The sequence below is a fragment of the Typha latifolia genome, chromosome 7 (genome assembly GCF_019914945.1).
Source record: "Typha latifolia isolate L0001 chromosome 7, TyphaL0001v2, whole genome shotgun sequence".
NCBI classification, from domain to species: Eukaryota; Viridiplantae; Streptophyta; class Magnoliopsida; order Poales; family Typhaceae; genus Typha; species Typha latifolia.
The window spans coordinates 4,620,117-4,639,874 of record NC_133092.1 but is presented as its reverse complement, the minus strand read 5'-3'; the positions used below and the strand labels follow the sequence as shown (position 1 = coordinate 4,639,874).

General features: G+C 42.1%; 2 protein-coding genes across 2 annotated transcripts; both read right to left on the bottom strand.

The window, feature by feature from the left end:
- Nucleotides 1–1,514: 1,514 nt before the first annotated feature.
- LOC140792880 (uncharacterized) lies at nucleotides 1,515–7,596 on the bottom strand. Its single transcript, XM_073144106.1, has 7 exons — nucleotides 6,887–7,596; nucleotides 5,621–5,673; nucleotides 5,111–5,203; nucleotides 4,794–5,017; nucleotides 2,570–2,636; nucleotides 2,084–2,194; nucleotides 1,515–1,681 (listed from the first exon to the last, which is right to left on the bottom strand). Exons 1-7 carry the CDS (start codon nucleotides 7,419–7,421, stop codon nucleotides 1,658–1,660), a joined length of 1,107 nt encoding a protein of 368 aa, XP_073000207.1. The 5' UTR covers nucleotides 7,422–7,596; the 3' UTR covers nucleotides 1,515–1,657.
- LOC140792879 (pentatricopeptide repeat-containing protein At3g12770-like) lies at nucleotides 7,585–10,360 on the bottom strand. Its single transcript, XM_073144104.1, has 2 exons — nucleotides 8,132–10,360; nucleotides 7,585–8,058 (listed from the first exon to the last, which is right to left on the bottom strand). The coding sequence occupies exon 1, from the start codon at nucleotides 10,263–10,265 to the stop codon at nucleotides 8,451–8,453; it is 1,815 nt and encodes a 604-aa protein (XP_073000205.1). The 5' UTR covers nucleotides 10,266–10,360; the 3' UTR covers nucleotides 7,585–8,058; nucleotides 8,132–8,450.
- Between the last annotated feature and the right edge of the window lie 9,398 nt (nucleotides 10,361–19,758).

The window sequence follows — 19,758 nt, the reverse complement described above, 5'->3', positions numbered from 1 at the left end:
CAACCTCTTCATGGAGTACATGGCAGGCGGCACGCGGGTCGGAGATCGTCGGTAAGTTCAGCGGATCCCTGGACGAGTTGACGATACGATCATACACCAGAGAGATCCTCAAAGGGATCGACTACCTTCATCGCAATGGGCATCACACTGTGAAATCAAGTGCAAGAATGTACTTAAAGGTTCGTCCAGCAGCATCAAGTTGACCAACTTCAGGTGCGTGAAAAGTCTAGGATTTGATCATCCAACACATTCTGTGTGTGGAACTCCATTGTGGATGGCACCAGAGGTGTTCTAGAACTAAATGTTTGGATGTCTATCAGATGACGTAATAACCCCAGCAGCAACATTGCAGTGATGACCTACCAAAATTTCCATGCAATCTTTCTGAAGATGGAAAGGATTTCCTAAGCAAGTGTTTGATTAGAAACCCAAAGGAAAGCTGGGCATGCCAAGACTTGCTTCACCATCCATTCATCAAAGGGAGTTTGCAAGAGAATGTGCTTGAAAGATGGAGCTTCATAGTCGTCGCTACTGGATTGAGATTGATGGAGTTCAAAAGAGTTGGAGTCACCAAGGAGGTGCAGGAAAGAGGAGAAACTGAAGAGGCAGCAGAGTGAGAAGTTTGATTTTCCTGGCAAAGTTAGGTCAGGGTGAAAGGTTTATGATAGGATGTGAGAAAGATGTACAGCCAAAGCAAAGGAGTTAAAATGTTACAGCTTCTAGCCTCCCTAATGAGGCTAATGATTCTTTCACTTTCCTCTTCCTTTCTCCTCTATATTAATTAGAACATTGCTAAGACAAGTATAAAATTATAATACATATGAAAACTAGGGGTAGCAAGGGTAAAGTTTTAACCATTTTATGATTTATCTTCACTGTATCATATTCGAACACATTCTCGTTGAGGGGTTCGATTGTAGGAGAGAACTATTTCACTTTCAATCAATTTAAAATTTCAGAGTATACAAAGACAAACAGGAATGTGAAATGTTAAAAAAAAATTGTATAAAATAAAAGGAGAGAGAATGATAAAAGGAGAGAGGATGACAAAATAGTAATTTCATATTTATTATTAAATTATTTTTTTTAAAATTGTATAGAATAAAAGAAGAGAGAATAATAAATTAGTATACCAAAAAAAGCTAAATTGTTGTTTAATTACTAGGCTTATTCCAGAAGAAGGTTATTCTTATTCTACAAATAAACAGGGTATAACAATGCATTCTTGTCAATGGTCAGGGTAAAAAAAATTGTTTCAGACTAGGGGGAGAAAAGTAAGGGTGAGCACAGCATTATAGACTGGTGGCTTTCATCTCGTGAAATATCATCAAGATGACCCAATCAATATTTAACAACAATGGCAGAGCTGTGTGTTGGGTGAGAAACGTGGTGGTAATTGCCCAATTACAAGCTGAAGGGACTAAGTCTTTTGAGTATTCCATTACTACAAGAGGCCATTAAATTGGAGCGGAGTGGTATATGTTGCAGATTCTTCAATTTATTGTAAGACAATGTTTCTAAAAAATCGATCTCGTTATATTAGATGCATCAAAAAGATGCTGATGTACAAGGCAGTTATATACCTTGAATTACATCGTATCGGCCTAACAGGGGCTACCGCTTACTTTACACTTCTATTGGAAGACTTGCCCACCATCTATTCCATATCTTTCACAGCATCCTGCAGAGAAAAGAGAGAATGGCGTTGCCTTTATCAGTTTACTAATTTTCGAGAAATGGTTGTAATAAAGAGCAGAGGACATGGTGTAGAGCTTTAGAGATTTCCAAATCATTCTAAAACTTTCTCAATCCTGGTACTCTTTTGAATTTGCCTTATAAAAACCAACAAGTATATTATGTTGATAGCAAAATTTTCACTTCCCTACTAAAATGCTTTGAAAATCCTAATGCTGAATTTTTCTTTAAAAAAATTAAATATTCCACGACAGAACCAGGTAATTTTCCACCTCATGCTTTGGCACAAGAGCACCCCATACTTAACTACCCTACGCATCACATTAGCAGCCTCTTTGAACTTGCATGCAGGGTATCGAAATAACAGTAGTGAGTGGAGATCCAGTACCTTCGCAAGCCGAGTAACATAAACTGCAGCAATGGCTGTAAACAATAGGCCTAGGCCAAGAGTCAGTAATTGACCATTTCCTCCTGTTAAGCCCACATCTGACTCTTCTTGCTGCAAAGAGAGAAGCAAATTTGTGATTCAGTTCCATTTCACCCTTCGAGAGTATTAATAGGGCATAATGTCCCAAAAAGAAAACAAAATGAACCTTAACCATGAACAGAATAGATTGCTTGACCAGATAAATAGTTTAATATCCTTGCATGTTATTGAGCATCACAAAAACATCTACCTAGGATCAACATATAAGCCCTGCAAGTATGTGATTTTAATCCTACATGCTCAATTATTGTTAGCATGTAACTAGAAAGTGAAACAGAAGATCTATAATTACCTCTATAAGTGAAGAATGATGTTCTATTAAACTGGAAATGAACAAATTAACCTTATCATACAGGCCAGAAATGTTATTGTAGACGAAAGACTTACAATGATGGCTCGCCCAAATGCACCAGCACTAACATAAGCCCATGTCCCAGGAAGCATCCCCAACCAACTACACACACCAAGTCAACAATCAACATTATTTTCCAAGTTGATGAAAAGAGGAAACAGATTTGAGTAGAGAAAATCCAAGTTCCTACATCACAAGTATAAGAATGGTGCACATCATTTAAGGTGGGTTTTGCAAGAAAGGTTGATTCAGTCATTCAAATGAACATCATGAACGTAATGAAAAGGCAAGGTGCACTTTTAATTGTAAATAGAGGATAATCCACAACAAATTTCTCTTCGAGAAGGGAAAAGAAACATGGAGATTATGCTTGTAGACTTGCAGTACATTATTTTTCAGTACAATTTGATTGTTTCATATCATTGATACCAAACAACTACTGGCCATGCAAATCAACACGCCCTCGGCATGGCTCGGCATGCCACTAGCACATATTTAACATATTTTCAATAAAAAAATTTAGGACATTTAAAAATGTTTTTGGGTCTTTGGGATATCAATGTTGGTTTTTAGTTTAAATATATATGCTATACCCAAGGTTCCAAGTATCAAAAAAAACGATACGTATCGAAGGTATCGGCAGTATCGGCCGTCCGTATCGGCCTGTATTTTAAAATAATTTTTAAAATACAAAAAGTTCTTAATTTTTTAGAAAAATAATAATAAGATATAAATATAAATTATTCATATATAAAGTCTAAAAACTAAAAAATAAATACTATTTTCTAAATTTCTATTTCTCCCCCTTTCTACCACTTACACTCTCTCTCTCCCACACAAATTAAAAAAATTCTTACATTCTCTCCACTAATTCTCTTTTTTATCAAACTCTCTATCACACTAACTCTCTTCCACTAACTCTTTCTTATCAAACTCTCTCCCTAATTAACTCTCTCTCCTATTAACTCTCTCCCTTAAAAGTTCTCCCTCTCCCTCACTGACTACCACCCCTTTCTCTCTTTAACTTTTTGTTTTCTCTCCATGTCTCTCTCTCCTCTTCCCCTCTCTCTCTTCTTCCCTCTCCCTCTTACTGCTGCAACCCACAAACTCTATCTCTTTCTCCCTCTATCTCTTTCTCCCTCTCTCTCCTTCCCTCTCTCTTTTCCCTCTATTGCTCCATCTCTCTTTTTCTCTCTCTTTCCCTCTCTCTTCCTCCCTCTCTTTCCCTCTCTTACTCCCTCTCTTACTCCCTCTCTTTCCCTTTTCTTTCTCTCTTACCCATGCTCGTCTCAGGCGGGATCGGTCGATCAGGCCGATACCCGACCAAAACCAATCAATAGATTGGTTTCGGCCACGGATCGGAATCAGCCGAAACTAGGAACCATGGCTATACCTATATTATAGTGTCTTATTTTTAGATTATTTTTGTAAATGACCTATTTTATTAAATATAAAACAATAATCAAATATAAATGTTATTCAACACATCATATGATTAAATATATTTATTAAAATTAATATAAATTTTTGAACATTTCATAATATGATTGAATACTCCATAATATAATTAAACACATATTAACATTCAATACATAATATTAATTGATAATAGTTCAATAAATAATATCTAGTTAAACGTAAAATGACAAAAAGGATCTAAGACTACGTGTAATGATGATTGATGAAAATAAAAAAAGTTATAGTCATATGACTCATATTCTGCCATTATCTAAAGAACTAGTGACACATATACATAACTTAAATAATATGCATGCCCATTCAGATGTGAAACCTACTGTTGCTCTCCCATTAATTTTGCAGATTAGTGGCACAAAATCATAGTGAGACACTGAGACCTAACATAAATTACTTCCTAACGGACAGTGCTTCGAAAATGTAAATGAAATAAGAGTTTCAATCACAAATAAAAACTTAGCTTACAAAGAATGTTTTTTCAAACTAAGAAATTTCCTTTAGATAAGCATCTATTACTACTACTGTTTCTTTGCAAAGTCAAAAAAGCAGGTGCTCCACGTACAGAACTACTGAAGTCAAGGATCTTGCTATATAGAGTTCATTGAATCATTCTATTTTTTGCTGTTTATCTTAATAATTTTCACATTATCTTCATCCTTTTTCAAAATAATTCAGATCCTAATTTTGCATGGTTGGTGCACACTTTTGCAACTACGTTCACAAAATTGTAGATAAAATTAGCAATGAAAACAACTTAATGTTACAGTAAAATTAGCAACTAACCTGCCCAAAACATAAGGCACAAACTTCACAGAAGTTAAGCCGTATAAGTAGTTTCCAAGAGAAAAGGGTAGTAAGGGACTCAAGCGAAGGAGTGTAACAATCCTGAAACCGTTCTCTCCGATTGCTTTATCAATTGCTAAAAATTTCTTATTTCCTTCGACCAACTTAAGAATACGTTCCCGGGCAAAATACCTAGCAATAAGAAAGGCCACAGTTGCAGCCACCTAGCAAAGTCAACAAATCATAATGAGAACCTGTCAGATCATTAATCTTTTATCACTTATAAATCAAGAAGAATTGCAGATAAAGCAACGTACCGTCCCACTGATTGACACAATGATGGTACCAATGAGACTACCAAATAATAAACCAGCAGACATTGTTAATGGTATTGCTGGAATTGCAAGAATCTGAATCAAAAAAAGTAGTATAACGTCAGATGCTACAGAGCATGGTATGTAAAAATAACTAACTAATGAAATATGTAAAACCTAAGCTTCTCTGCTATATGCACTAATGACAAAGTCATACAAATAAATCTTTTCTAATATCATGAACAAGATTATTTCATACTATCTAACTGACTCTTGGCAATCTGATAATGGTCCAAATAGGAAGCATGGACAAGACAATTATCCATTACTTCACATAATTAACAGCTCAACAAATCTTTCCATAAAAGTCTCTTGTTTCATCAGTAAGCAACCTAGGAGACATAGTGTCACATGAATCGTACAGTCCACAACCCAGCTACAAATAGCTGATAAGCTAGAGTACAACTTAGATTACATATCTTAGAGAAAAGATAGCCCGTTTCTATAGCTTACCTCTAGTCCAGCATAAACAAGTACAAATAAAGCATATCCAGCTGGTCCATAACCTGATCAAGTAAAACATTACAATTTTCAGAATAGGATAGAAAATTGAATTTCTTTGTTTCCGTATGCAAAATCCATCAAGAAGCACATTCGAACCACATAAAAACAGATCCAATCTAACCCACAGCAGTTAGTTTCACAGAACAAAGTGTGTTATGCGGAACCATAAACATAACAACTACTAAAGTCCTGGATGATGGTAACAGGTCCTATTTCCAATCATTTTGTTTCTAGGGTACCTTGAATATGGTTTAGGAAGGAAAAGGTGATCATATCAGGAGCAAACATCATGGACAAAAACCAACCCCTGGATTCATGATATTCATTAAGTAAAATGTTTCCTTCATATTGCAGAATTGGGCAGAAGTAACAGCCCGCAATTCATTTCTCACACATTATCTCCCTTCAACCTCAAATAGGCTTGCTTGTAGCCTAAAAATCTAGAAAAAGTTGGATAAAAATCTGGACTAAATAATGCTCCTTCACAAAATTTGCCCAATTCAATATCTGTTTAAACTCATTATACTGCACGCCAATCCAGTAAGTCAGACAATGACGAGCATCTTTCAGTTCCTTACTCATATACACGGTTCATTCCTAATCTAGGACAGGAAGACATGCCACATTTTGTCCAGTCAACCATTCCAGCTTAGTAACTAAGATAACTCTCCATTACAACAAGTTAATAGATCGGCCAGTTTTCTGATTAAAGTTCCTCACTACATCAATACTCATTTTGCAGTCTAGGAGATATAGTTTCACAATAAATCATATAATGCACCGGCCCAGCTGTCAAGAGCTAATAAACTAGAGTTCTACTATCAAACTCAGACTACAATTTAACAAAGACAGATTTCAACAGTATCAAACGGAAGCATATTTAGTAAACCTTAACCAATATAATGTCAAAATAATCTCCAATTTCCAAGGCAGCATTTAGAAAGCAGTAGCCTCAGAATTCCGGGGAAAAAGGTGAAAGTCCAGAATGCCAAGAAAAATGTCACATTTCTCCAGTAACAGCATACTAAACTAATAACTCAATCTAAATCATCGAAATTAAGGAGAAACGTAACAGGATTCTCAACAACATCACCAATTCTGACCAAGAAACCCACCCATATTCCGAATTAGGTCCAAAACGAAAACCACCATCTCCTTTGAAAAACTCAAAAGCGAAACCAAGATGCAAGCTTTGCAACATAATCCATCCCTTACCTTCAATAAACCCCGAGAACTGTGTCAAGAACGCATTAATCTGATCCCTATATACATACCCCACAGCCCCGAACCCCCCAACAAACCCAACCAGCAGCAAACCCGCAAGAACCGTCCCTTTCAACGCAGCGCCACCATCCGCCTCCTTCTCCTCCTCCTCCTCCTCCTCCTCCTCCTCGTTGTTGGATCCGCCGCCGCCTCCTCTGCGCCCATCGAACTTGAGGTTTTGCGGGACATTCGACGCCTTGCGGAGCGTCGCCTTCTTGGTCTCTCGCAAGGAAGAGAGGGTCCGGAAGAAGTGGAGGCGTCTGGGGCGAAGGGCACAGCAGGAGGACGAGGAGAAGGAGGGGAAAGGGGAGAGGCGGTGGGGTAGGACGAGAGGGGAGGAGGAGGAACAGGAGGAGGAGGAGGAGGAGGAGGGAGGAGAGGGGGAGGGGGAGAGAGAGGAGAGGGGTGGCCTCATGGAGGGGATTATGCGGGTGGGGCGCAGGGTGGGGTGGAGTGGGAGCGCAGACATGGCAATGCCATGGAGCATAGAGTGGACGGGAAAGGAGAAAAGAGAGAGGGAGAGGTGATAAGGGATAGAGAGAGAGAGAGGAGTAGAGGAGGAAGTAGAGGGGTATTTGAGATTTTTGGAGATCAAGGTTTGTCCACGTGGGCATCATCTTCGGCAAGTGGGCAGAATATACTGGAGGGTCTTTTTTTTATTTTATTTTATTTTATTTTTTTGTGAATATTTTGTTGTTACTTTTTTCTTCCTCCATAGATAATAATAGTAACAACTAAAATAAATGGAACTTGAGCTATGGTTGCAAGGTGAGGAGATTGGTCATGCAGACTATATGGACTTGCAGAAAAATGACTTGGAAAAGTTTAGAACTTTTTACGTTTATCAATATTACTTACTTCCTCCTCCAGATTCATAGACGCAAAAACTCATATTATGGCTTCATAAAAAATAAAGAATAAAATCATTATCATTAGTAAAAGTTACATCCAAAATTGAGGGATGCGTCGCAGGTTGCTCGGGTTTCTAATTTTTCGGTGCACGCTCTCCAAGATATTCTGGAGTCAGTAAGAGAAATCAACAAGTACTTGTCCATTAACAGTACTGAGTTGCCATTATGCGGCCTGCTGTTGTTACCCAAAGGAGCTCACAAGTCATAAGTATCCTGGAAATTATAGAAATATTAATGTAATTGCTCTGTACTAACCTGTGCACTGCACTAGTTATTATATGCTAACCTGACAGCAAGCAGTGAATGAAGCCTTTGGATCTCTTTTCAGGTTGTGCTCCACACGAGTAGCTATTCTTCTCATCAATTTGTGGTGCTTTGTTTCCCCTCTCAATGGGCCGTGACAAGGATCCTTTCCTCATCTCTGGACCACCACTTCCTTCTCTGTGGGGAATCCAACAAGTCTCTTTTTCTATGCAGAAAGTCAATTGATCATCTCATAAGCTGCTTTGAAATGTGGGAATTTGCATCAAACCCGGGCCCCTGATACTTGCTAATTCCCTTCTGTCAGTTAATCAAATGCAACCCTGGGAAAATATGCTTACTTGCTACCAGTAGTCTCCACAAGAGCAGAGTCCGTCTCTCATGTGATGGAAGCAATTAGCATCTCTCAGTATGATCACCCTCCCATACACCTTCGTCACCAGCTTAATCGCCACGTGGCAGTCCCCGCACACCCTCAGGTTCTTATACACGCGTATCGGCGCTGCACGTGGCGCCTCCAGGAGCCCGAAAGCCACGGCCAACCTCTCGCTGTGGTACGCCAATCCCCTCTCCTTCCCCTCCTCCTCCTCGTCCTGTAGTGCCCAACCGGTGTCCGCCACGTACCCCTCCTCCTCCCTTATCCTCCCCATCATCTCATCCGCCTTCCGGTATATCTCGGCCGCCCGCGGGTGCCCCCGGTCCTCCACGTGGAACACGTGCATCTCGCCCCCCACCCCGACCCAGCTGCACCCGGGCTCCTTTGTCACGTTTCTCGACTTCATCAACGCCCGGATGCGCGCCACGTCAGCCCATCTCTTGGCCCGCGAGTATAGGTTCGACAGCATCACGTACGGCACGGCGTCGGCGGGGTCCAGCTTGAGGACCATCTCAGCCGCCCGTTCCGCGAGGGATACGTGGCGGTGGATCCGGCAAGCCGCGAGGAGGGCCTTCCAAACCGTCACGTCGGGTTCGGTTTCGCTCCGGTCGAGGAGGCGGACCGCCTCCTCGACCCGGCCGGACCGGCCCAATAGGTCAATCATGCAGGCGTAGTGGTCCGGCCCAGGAGGAATTTTGTACTTTTTCTCCATCGACTCGAAGTGGGCTCGACCGGCTTCGACCAAACCGGCGTGGCTACACGCGAATAATAATCCGATAAAAGTGACGTAGTCCGGTCTAACCCCTGTCCGAGTCATCTCGTCGTAAATGACGAGCGAGTCCTTCCCTCGACCGTTCTGGGCGTATCCGACGAGCAGAGCCGTCCACGTGATCGCGCAGCGGTGCGCCATCCCATCAAAAGCCGTCCGCGCCTCGTCGATCGACCCGGTTTTCGCGTACATGGACACGAGCGAGTTGCCCACAGAGAGGAAAGAGTCGAATCCGAGTCGAACTGCAGCCGAGTGTATCTGCCGGCCGAGTTCCAACGCCGTCGAGCCGGCGCAGGAGCTCAACACCGCGGCGGTGACGAACTCGTCCGGGTCGACGCGGCTGAGGAGCATCTCGTGGTATAGATTTAGCGCCGAGTCGTGGTTGCCCAGACGGGCGAGTCCGGTGATGAGGGAAGTCCACGTCACTACGTCCTTTCCCTCTATCCGGTCGAATATACCGCGAGCGCAGGTTAAGCTCCCGAGCTTGGCGTACATGTCGACTAAGGCGTTCGCCACGTGTATGTGGGCTTCGAGTCCGGTCCTTATAACAGAAGCGTGAAGTGACGTCCCGGCGAACGTATCGCCAAGTAAAGCTGACGAATTGAGGACGGGTGGGAACGTGAACTCGTCCAAGTCGAGATCTCTTTTGCGCATTTCGACGAACAGTTCGAGGGCGTCCGAGTAGAAGCCACCGCGAGAGCAGCGGCCTATGAGGGAATTCCAGCTGACGGAGTCGTCCGAACCGGCTGAGTTAAGGACGCGCTTCGCGGCGGTGAGATCGGAGCACCGGGCATAGAAGCCGATAAGGGAGCTTCGGACGAAGGGGTTGAAATCGAACCCAGTCCGAACCACAAGGGAGTGGATCTGGAGAGCGAACCTCGTCGAGAATTCTGAACCATCGCAGATGGAGAGGATAGTTGGGAGGACGAAGTGATCAGGGATGATATCGTTGGATCGCATGAGACGGAGATTTTCGAAGGCGGAGGATAGGGATGAGGCAGCGCGGTGGCGCATTTCGTCGAACGAGTGGTGGGCATCTAAGTGGGTTTTAAAGGAAGCGTGGGTATTTCACATGGGTTTTACTTCACGGGCTTAATAAGAAGTCGGATTCGGTCTGGACCCGCATAAGATCAGTCTTTCGGGTATTCATATTTATGAATCGAACCCGGCCAAAAGCGGCTCAGGATATTTGAAAAATAAAAATAAATAAATAAATAAATAACGTAATTATCATTAAATTTTTGAAATATCATAATTATCATTATATACTCTTTAAAAATATAATAATTGTCGTAGAAATCATAGTGCTCTCTGCAAAATGACAATCTGTTAGTTTAGTCTAACTAATCACAATCAAAATTAAATATAGATAAAGAAACTATTTTGCCATTGTATAAATTGTTCAAAATAAATTAAAAGATATCCAATATTGTAGTACAATAAGAAATATCTTCCATTATATGATATGAAAATAGTTGATAAAATAGTTTACACTCTAAACTTTAAAAAATAAAAGTATCTTTCTCATTTAATTGTATGTGTTTATTAACTTTAATCTTCTAGAATATTACATTAAACCAAAGGTTTTAATAATAATTATATATTTTAATAATAATAATTAAAATATTTTGAAAGGTTTTAGTGGCAATTATGTATAGAAAACCCAAAATAAAAATGTTTAAGACTTGGACAAAATCATATGTGCCCTTCTCCCATTGGCTATCCAATTGTCTGTCAAATTTTCTTATCTGTAAATATACAATAAACTTAATATTATAAAATATAAAAGGTTGTAATAGAAAAAAAAAACTACAACTATGTTATAGTAAATTTGCGAAATAGGAATAACTTTCTTCTTTAATAAACATTTTTATTCTTTATTCTTTATTCTAATATAGTAATTAAATAATAATTTAGTTTATTCTGATATACTAATTTATTATTTTCTCTCCTCTTATTCTATATAACTTTTAATAATAATCTAACAATAATTTAAAATTAATATTTTATTCATAAATTAAACATACCTAATTACTACTACTATTTTACGTCCAATTAATAGTACTTTCATCATTTTATTTAAAATGCCATTTAATTTTAAATGAAAATTTATTGTTTTTTATTAATTTAGTATCAACTTTATGTCTTGTCATGAGGAACAATTTATTTACCCTGCTATGAGACAACATAGTTTAGCTGGGTTGGGTGGCCAATATTATATCCATAACGAAAAATATCTTTGAGGCAAAATTATTGATAAATAATTTACATTCTAGTAGATAATATTTTAGTGATTTATCTATACTTGTTAACTTTAATAATAATCTATTACTAATATTTTATTAAAATATAACTATAATGTGAAACACTTGTACATGACCAAATAATTTTTTTTTTTTGAAATTAATGAGCTTCATTCAGCTAGCTTAACCCGAGTTAGCTAGCTAACCCGAGTTATCCTCACCCAAGATGCTAGTTATATAGGTCTGAGGGAACAGGGTCCGTCGGACCCAAAATTACAGTGGACCCAGCCACCTTCCCACGGTTGGCTGCCCAATCCGCCACTCTGTTCGCCTCTCTATAGACATTAGAGACTCTTCACTCTCTACATTCTCTCAGCAGACTTTTACATTCATCTACCATATTTTTAATGCACCAAGGAAGGCTCGTCTCACTGTGAAGGATATTGGCGAGTTCTCGGGAGTCCGTCTCAAGGGACAGCTGACACTCTTTGTCCACCATCCTGAGACCAAATCTCGTCGCCCACGCTTCCGCGTATAAGGCTATCATATTAGGACACGGTTCCCACGCGAGTTGCAGCACCTTGCCATCTTCGTCCCGCAGCACTATACCAACACCACCTTGATAGTTCCCTGCATCATAGCACCCATCTGTATTAAGCTTCACCTAGCCCTTATCCGGGGCAACCCATTTGGTCTGCCCCCTTGTCGTAGCTTCCTTAGGAGCCTCCTCGCTCTTGGCATATTCTTTGGCCATAGCTAGCGCCTTCCTGGTAAGTACCCTCGGGCTTAATCTTCCACCACCGAACATCACAGCGTTTCTCTGTTTCCAGATCATCCACAACGTCGATGCAATTTTGGCCTTAACTTCCATGTCCTTCTGAGGGTCAGCATGCCAAGTAGAGGTCAGCCAATTCTCATCCACTTGATGCTCCAGCCTCCCCATGTAGTTTTGGAGCTCGGCCCAGCACTCGAGACAGTATCTACACGTGAAGAATAGGTGGGTGATAGTCTCTTCATGAAGCTCACATAGCACACACAGCTCCCCATATCTCAATCCAAACCTTCCAATGAGCACATTTGTGGGGAGTCGTCTCCACAAGAGCTTCCACACAAAGGTACGCACTCTAGGCGCTACCTGGAGTTTCCACAGCACCTTCCAACCTAGCTAGTTGTCCTCCGCTGCTGGGCTGAGGAAGGAGTAAATAGACTTCACTGTTGGCTTGCCATGCGGATACGGCCACCAGATCCACATATCAGCTGAGGTGGGGCTCCCTGCTTGGAACGTCAAGATGTCGAAGACCAGCTCTTCTCCTGCCTCATCAACAATCCGACGTTTGTCCCATCTCTGCCTGTCTAGCAGCTCCTCTACCTTAACTGTCTCATCCAGTAGGCTAATGTTCATTATACTGGGTTGTCTGCTCCACGGGACCGGTGAGAGCCAAGGTTCTGCCGCTGCACTGGTTGTGCAACCGTTGCCAATTAACTTTCTAAAGCCCGACTTCAGACTTCTCGCCACACCATTGATCGTCCTCCATAGCCAGGAGACGTTCTGTCCTTCAAAGCGGTTCCAGGGGCTCAAAGGTCCATACTTAGCTATAAGCAAGTTGACCCACGGTACCTCCTCTTGGTTCAACACCTTTAACGCTAACTTTCCTATGTGCGCAGTTCTTGCTCTTCAGAGGTCTTTGATCGCCAAACCACCCTCTGCTTTGGTCAGTCTCCCAGCTAACTAAGTGCATTCCACGCCCGTTTGTTTTGTCCCAAAGGAAGGATCTGGCCTTCTTGGTTATAGTCTCCAAGACCGAATCTGGTAGCCAGGTGCTTCCGAGCCAGTACGTCGGAATTGCCAAGAGCGTGGCATTGATGAGCGTACTTCGTCCGGCTGTAGACAGCACTCCAAGCTTCCAGCTCGCCAGCTTCTTATCCACCCACTCTACCAATGATTGGTGCTCCCTGACCTTCACGTGTTTGCCCGAGATGATCACACCAAGGTAAATGAAAGGTAGCGCCGCAATATGAAGACCAAGGCTGCCACTTAGTTCAACTTGCTGCACTGTTGGCATCCAGGTTGGTAGGTACAGAGCGGACTTTTGGAAGTTGACTCTTTGGTTGGATAGGGCCTCGTAGTGGCTAAGGCATTCTAGGATGCAGTTCGCGTTGGCTGGCGAAGCTTGAGCCGTTATCAGGAGGTCATCTGCATACAGTAAGTGAGAGATCTGCACGTCACCGACCTTAAAAGCCTGCAGATCTCCATTACTCACCTTTCGGTTGATTAATCCGGGCAGTATCTGAGACACCAAGATGAACAGGTAGGGAGATAAGGGATCTCCTTGCCTGAGTCCTCTGTGTGGACAGATCCATTCAGACGGCTTGCCGTTGATCAGGATAGCGTACCGAGGCGATGAGATACAGGCCCATATCCACTTTCGCCACGATGCTAAGAAGCCCATACGCAAGAGGGTGTCCACGACTGCCTCCCAACTCACCTTATCATAGGCCTTTTCCATATCCAACTTAGCCATCATCACCGGTGGGGATAGTCTATCCGAGCACATCGAGTGCGCCACTTCTTGTGCCGCTAGTGTGTTATCGACAATGCTCCATCCTGCCACAAACGCCGCCTGCTCCGGCCCCACCAGGGATGATAATACCGGCTTAAGACAACCGACGAGTATTATGGCGATAACCTTGTAGGCCACATTATAGAGAGATATCAGTTTGTACTCTTGAACCCGTGTGGGATTATCTTTTTTGGGGATGAGAGTGATGAAGGTCTGCCCCCAATGGTTGGGGAGAGAGGCGAATGTGAAGAAGTGATTTATCGCCTGCAGTAGGCTTTCACCCATGGCTTCCCAAAACTGGATGTACACCTCAGCTTGCAAGCCATCTGGCCCCGGGGCTTTCCCGTGGGGAAGACTCCACAGTGCAGCCTTTATCTCTTCTCAGGACACAGGGGCATCTAGCTGTTGGGCATCTTCTCGGGACAACTACGGTAGCTTAGGCCAATCTTCATTAGAGGGAGAGGTGTTGGCCTCCGGTCCCCACAGACACTTATAGAAGTCCGAGAACAGCTTGCCAACTCCCTCCTGCTCTTGCACCCAGTTGCCATTGGAGTCGAGAACTCCAGGGATCCGGTTACGTTACCTCCTGATTGTTGCCGAGAGATGGAAATACTTTGTGTTTCTGTCTCCATCATTAACCCAGTACAGTCGCGACCTCTGCAGCCATTTTAGATTTAGCTGCCTACTCAGAGCAGCTTTCCTGTTGTAAAGACTTCTCAGCAAGGGGAGGTCCCCTTCTCCTAATTGACCCTTAACATCTCGCTCCTCCATCTCCATGATTTTTCCACAGGTGCACTTAAGTTGTAGTTCCAAGCTGCCCACTTCATGTTTAGCCCATCGTCGAAGCTTACCTTGTAATTTATTGACCTTGTGCATGAAGTCGTGCATGGGGTTGGCTCTACACACTTGTCTCTATACCCTCTCGACTACGCTTCCACAGCTTTCATATTCAAGCAAAATCATCTCAAATCAAAATGGACGCGTTATTTTTTCAGGATTAATCTGCACCGTGAGGAGCAAGGGTGCATGGTCAGAAGCAAATCTGTCCAGGTGGAACACCTTGCAGTGTGGGTGTTCCCCCACCCATCAAGGGTATGCTAGCATCCGGTCAAGCCGGACCCAGATGCGGTTGGCCCTAGCCTGGTTGTTGAACCAAGTGAACGGAACCCCCACGTATCCAAGGTCGCATAAACCAATGATCTCAACGAAGGCTTTGAAAGCCTTACACTTAGGGCCCAGCTCCACTCCACCTTTGCTTTTCTTCTCATGTACCGAGGTGTAAGCATTAAAGTCCCCTCTGATGATCCAAGGCACATTGATGCCCCTCAAGGTTGACAGTTCCTCCTATAGTTCCCCTTGGACTTGAAGATTGGTGCTCGCGTACACCGCCGTCCACATCCACGTTTAGCACTTCCTACTAGTAATCACTAGATGGACCGCATAACATGACACCGCCATTGCGTCCACCCAGCCTACCTCCGTTTTTCACAGCACCATAATGCCTCCAGACACTCCTAGCGTCGGTATTGCGAACCAACGCCAACAATGCCCTAAGGCTCTCGCCACCTTCTTGGCTCCACCCCAGCTTGTGTGGGTTTCTAACAAGATCAACATATCAAGGTTATGCTCTCTGTTCATATCCCTACATCTGTCAAGTGCTTCTTTTTTAAGAGCACATCTATAATTTCACGTAATAGCTTTAAACATTGGACTAATAGTTGTTGAGGAGGGGGTACCGGCTAGGCCTGTCTCCCCCATTTGGCCACCTCGGGCCGACCTTCCCCCAAAATCTCCTCCGTGACCATTGGTGGTTTGTTTATGCCCCTAGCTCCGACCTCCACAATCGCCAGGTGCGAATCTTCGAGCTCCAACTCCATTGCCTCGAGGTCGTCCTGGTTTAGCTCATGACATAGGGCCTGCTTCAGGTTAGCCACCATGGCAGTGTGGAGGACTGATGGCTCCTCCACCTTCTCCGTCTCCGGCCTAAACTGGACTGAGGCCATCCCCTTTTGCATGATCTCTTTGGGGAAGTCACCAGCCTGCATGGCTCCGTTGGTTTTTTGTTGTATGATTTTTACGTAAGGTGAACAGTGGGTACGTAGGCCGCCTGACCCCAGTTTGATGGACAAGCCATTAATGTTGGCTATCCCGATGTTTTGCGTGTGGATGTTGTCCTCCTTATCTCTACGCATCCCTGTTATGACAGGTGGCCCGGATGATAGGTGAACAGGTGATGCGGTCTATGGGGCTGGATTTGGTGTGAGATTCGCCATACAAAACTGTTGCTGATCCGACACTTACTTGACCTATGAATAGGACCCTATGCAGGTCCCTTTGGACGGTGTGTTGATGGGTGCGCTGTTGTCCATTTTACCCTTTCCTTTGTTACTTGTGTAAGCATCCTCGTCCTCACGCCTGCCAGCCTCCTCCACCCTCAATTGTTGGCTTTGCTTGGGAACCTTCGAAATCTGGCACTCCTGAGATCTTCTCGGCCTCTAGTCCTTTTCCCCTCTTATTTTGGGAAAGTCTGCGCTCTCGGTTGGTCGTGCACTCCTGAGATCTTATGCTCGAATGAGCTTTCCATCCCTAGTTGGTCGTACCATGTAGGGGCTCCACGCTAGCTGGTTGCATGCATGGCCCTACACCATCTCGCCTCCAAGGAGCACCCCCATTACCTCTCAGGCTATCCCTTGTAGAGCTATTTCCTTTTCTAGCTCAGCGTTGGACTGTGAACCAAGGCCCGTACATCGAGCCTGGCTCTGCCGGCTCTTGCTCCCGCTCCGGTTGATCACCACCTTGTTCCGGCAACATCTCATGTTCCACCCCGTGCAATCCTGCACCATTTTTGGTACTTTGAAGCTGATGGGCAACCCTTCGCCTTGTGGCCAATCATCCCGCAGAAGTAGCAGAAATTTGGTATACTTTCATAGATCACGGTTTGCTCCAGCTGATCCTCATTTGGGCCTAGCCAGACCATCGTCTTCAGCGGCTACCAGAGATCCACCTCAATGCATACTCTACCGAACCGGCTATGTGAGTGGTCAAGTGTCATTTCGTCTATTCGGAGAGGCTTTCCAAAGTAGGCAGCTACTTAAACCAGTGCTTCCAGTTCCCAATATTCCTTTGGGAGGTTATGGAGCTGAATCCACACCAGGGCCGTAGCAAAAGCTTCCATTGATGGCCGGAAATTGTTCCATCATGGAATCAAGTTCAGCACCTTGCCCAGTATGGTCCATGGGCCATTCATCAATGCATAGGTGAGGTCCTCCTGCCTCTCAAACCGGAAGGCATAGAATCCTTCCTGCATATCTGAGACCGAGAAACCCTCTATACCGTTTCATAACTTTGCTAGTATGGCCTTCAGCCACATTAGGGGTATACCCTTCCCCAAGAATCTCCCGAAGAGAGTGAGTTTCCATCTTGCTCTGCAGCGCTCCAGTGTCTCAGAGTCGATCACCACATAATCCTCGAGTTGTGACCGGATTTTTGCCAGCACCTCTGCAAGGATGGGTCTCACGACCGAGCTAGGTGATGACTGCCAACCTGTTGCTACAGACGCCCATGACTGGCCGTGAGCATTCGTTTTGGCACTTCCGGGAGCATCTGTCCTGGCACGGTCGGACTTCGACGAGGAAGCCCGGTGCTTCAGCGCATCTTCACCCTCGTCCCCCGTCAGTGTCAGTTCGTCGTAAGTAAGAAGGAGAAAGATGTACATGACCAAATAATCCTATCTAGAAGTTTGCATGGGACAATATATTTTTTATTGGATTTCCTCCTTTGATGGTTTCAAGTTTCCACTCTTCCTACCTATTCTTTTAACAAAGTCCCATACGAAACTTTCACTTTGATAATATAAATTTGATCCCTAGCAAGCTACAAAATACTATGGGCCATTCAAAGTGGAGCACATCGAGTGGTTCATGCCATATGCTAGTATGCACGATTATTCATATAGTAATTTTATAGCTATGTAAAGTTATCTTGATATGCTTAAAGTTACAAGGATTAGTTCCATAAAATATATACTAATCTAGAACATTTTAGATGTGGGAGAATAGTATTTGACAAAAAAAAATTAGTAGAATTTGACTTGCATTATATTTGTTTCTGGGTTTAAAACCCTGGCTATAATCCCAAGCATGGGATTGTGTTTGTCTCGTTAATTAGTGTATTGAAAAAGAGAAAAGGTTAAATAAATGCCCATTTAATGGATGTACAAATGTTTGGTCTAATTATTCCAGGTTTTTATTTAGTTTTCAAACCTGGCTCACTTTCCAAACTTAAATGCTTAAAATAATGTAAGGGATAATTATCTTTTTCACCCCCTAAATAATGTAAGTGACCTTCTAAACTTTTTTTAACCCTCTAAAAAAAGAGGTTAAGTAAAGTAAAATATTTCTGATAGTTTAGAGATGTATGATATATCATAAAAAAAATTTAATTATTATAAAAAATAGTGATAGTTCTGAAGTGGGGAGTGAAAAGTGAGTTATCCCGCGTAAAATAATTGAACCGTATAAAAATTTTACTTGTATATAAAAGCATTAATCTTGTTAATATTTAATCTGTTCTCACAGTTTAATTAACATTCTTATATTACTAAGGCATTAAATGTGTTGAGTTTAAAAATACGATGAACATCTATTGAGCGGTTTAACGCTAATTCTGTTAACACTCCTAGCTCTTCAAATTATATCCAAAGTAATTATTCTTATTTATTACTCTTAAAATTATATCTCAAATATTAGACAGAAAAATATTATATTTGGTTGCAAAATAGAAAAGTGATATATTAATTATCCTTGATGTGATAAATAAGAAGTGAGAATTATTCAAATTAACAAGTTTCAATTTCTTATATCTAAAAATTTCAATAAAAAGATCAGTTAGTGTAACTAATTCTAAAAAAGTAGATAGATGATTTTCCTACTATTAAAGAGATAGTAAGATCGACTTCAATCTCAAATAATTATAAATAATTATTATGACATGCTCGGCTAAGCTAGGCATTGCAGAAAATAGAGGGCGACGTGGACGACAGCGTATCTTGTAACCGAGATTTTTGTTGTGAGATAGGACGGGCGAAAATAGCGTCCATATTGTTCACTAAATTCTTATTTAGCGGCTCGTGTATGAACTATTACGTCAGTGCCGTCTTGGTGTCGCACTCTTCCATAATAATTAATACAATCCTCACCTTGGAAATATTCCACTAGAATGAGGGAAATTAGTATTTGTTGCTGATTAATGTGAAAGTTGGCAATTTGGGCATTTATTTTACAATTAGTCTAATGATTGATATGAAGAAAATAGTATCATCTTAATATTAGAGCTAATATGTATCTAAATCTAGTAATTATGTATATGCTCTTTGACATTTATATTTTTGTAGCTAATGATTAAAATATGATTGATGTAACAGTGGAAAAGTAGGAACACTTTAGTTGATACGTGTACATAATACATATAAATTCTTTTTGTCTTTTTTTTTTAATTTGGAAAAAAAAAACAATAGGTATCTAATCTCTTTCAGAACTTTTATGACTTATTTTATACATATAATAACGGGTTTAAGAGATAGAAGATGTTGAAAAATGTGTGTGTGTAGAAAAAGAAATTATTTATTTTAGGTATGTGAGTCATTAATTTTTGATGTTTTAACTGTGAAGAACCCTTGTACTCAAATGTCAAACATTTTTAGAA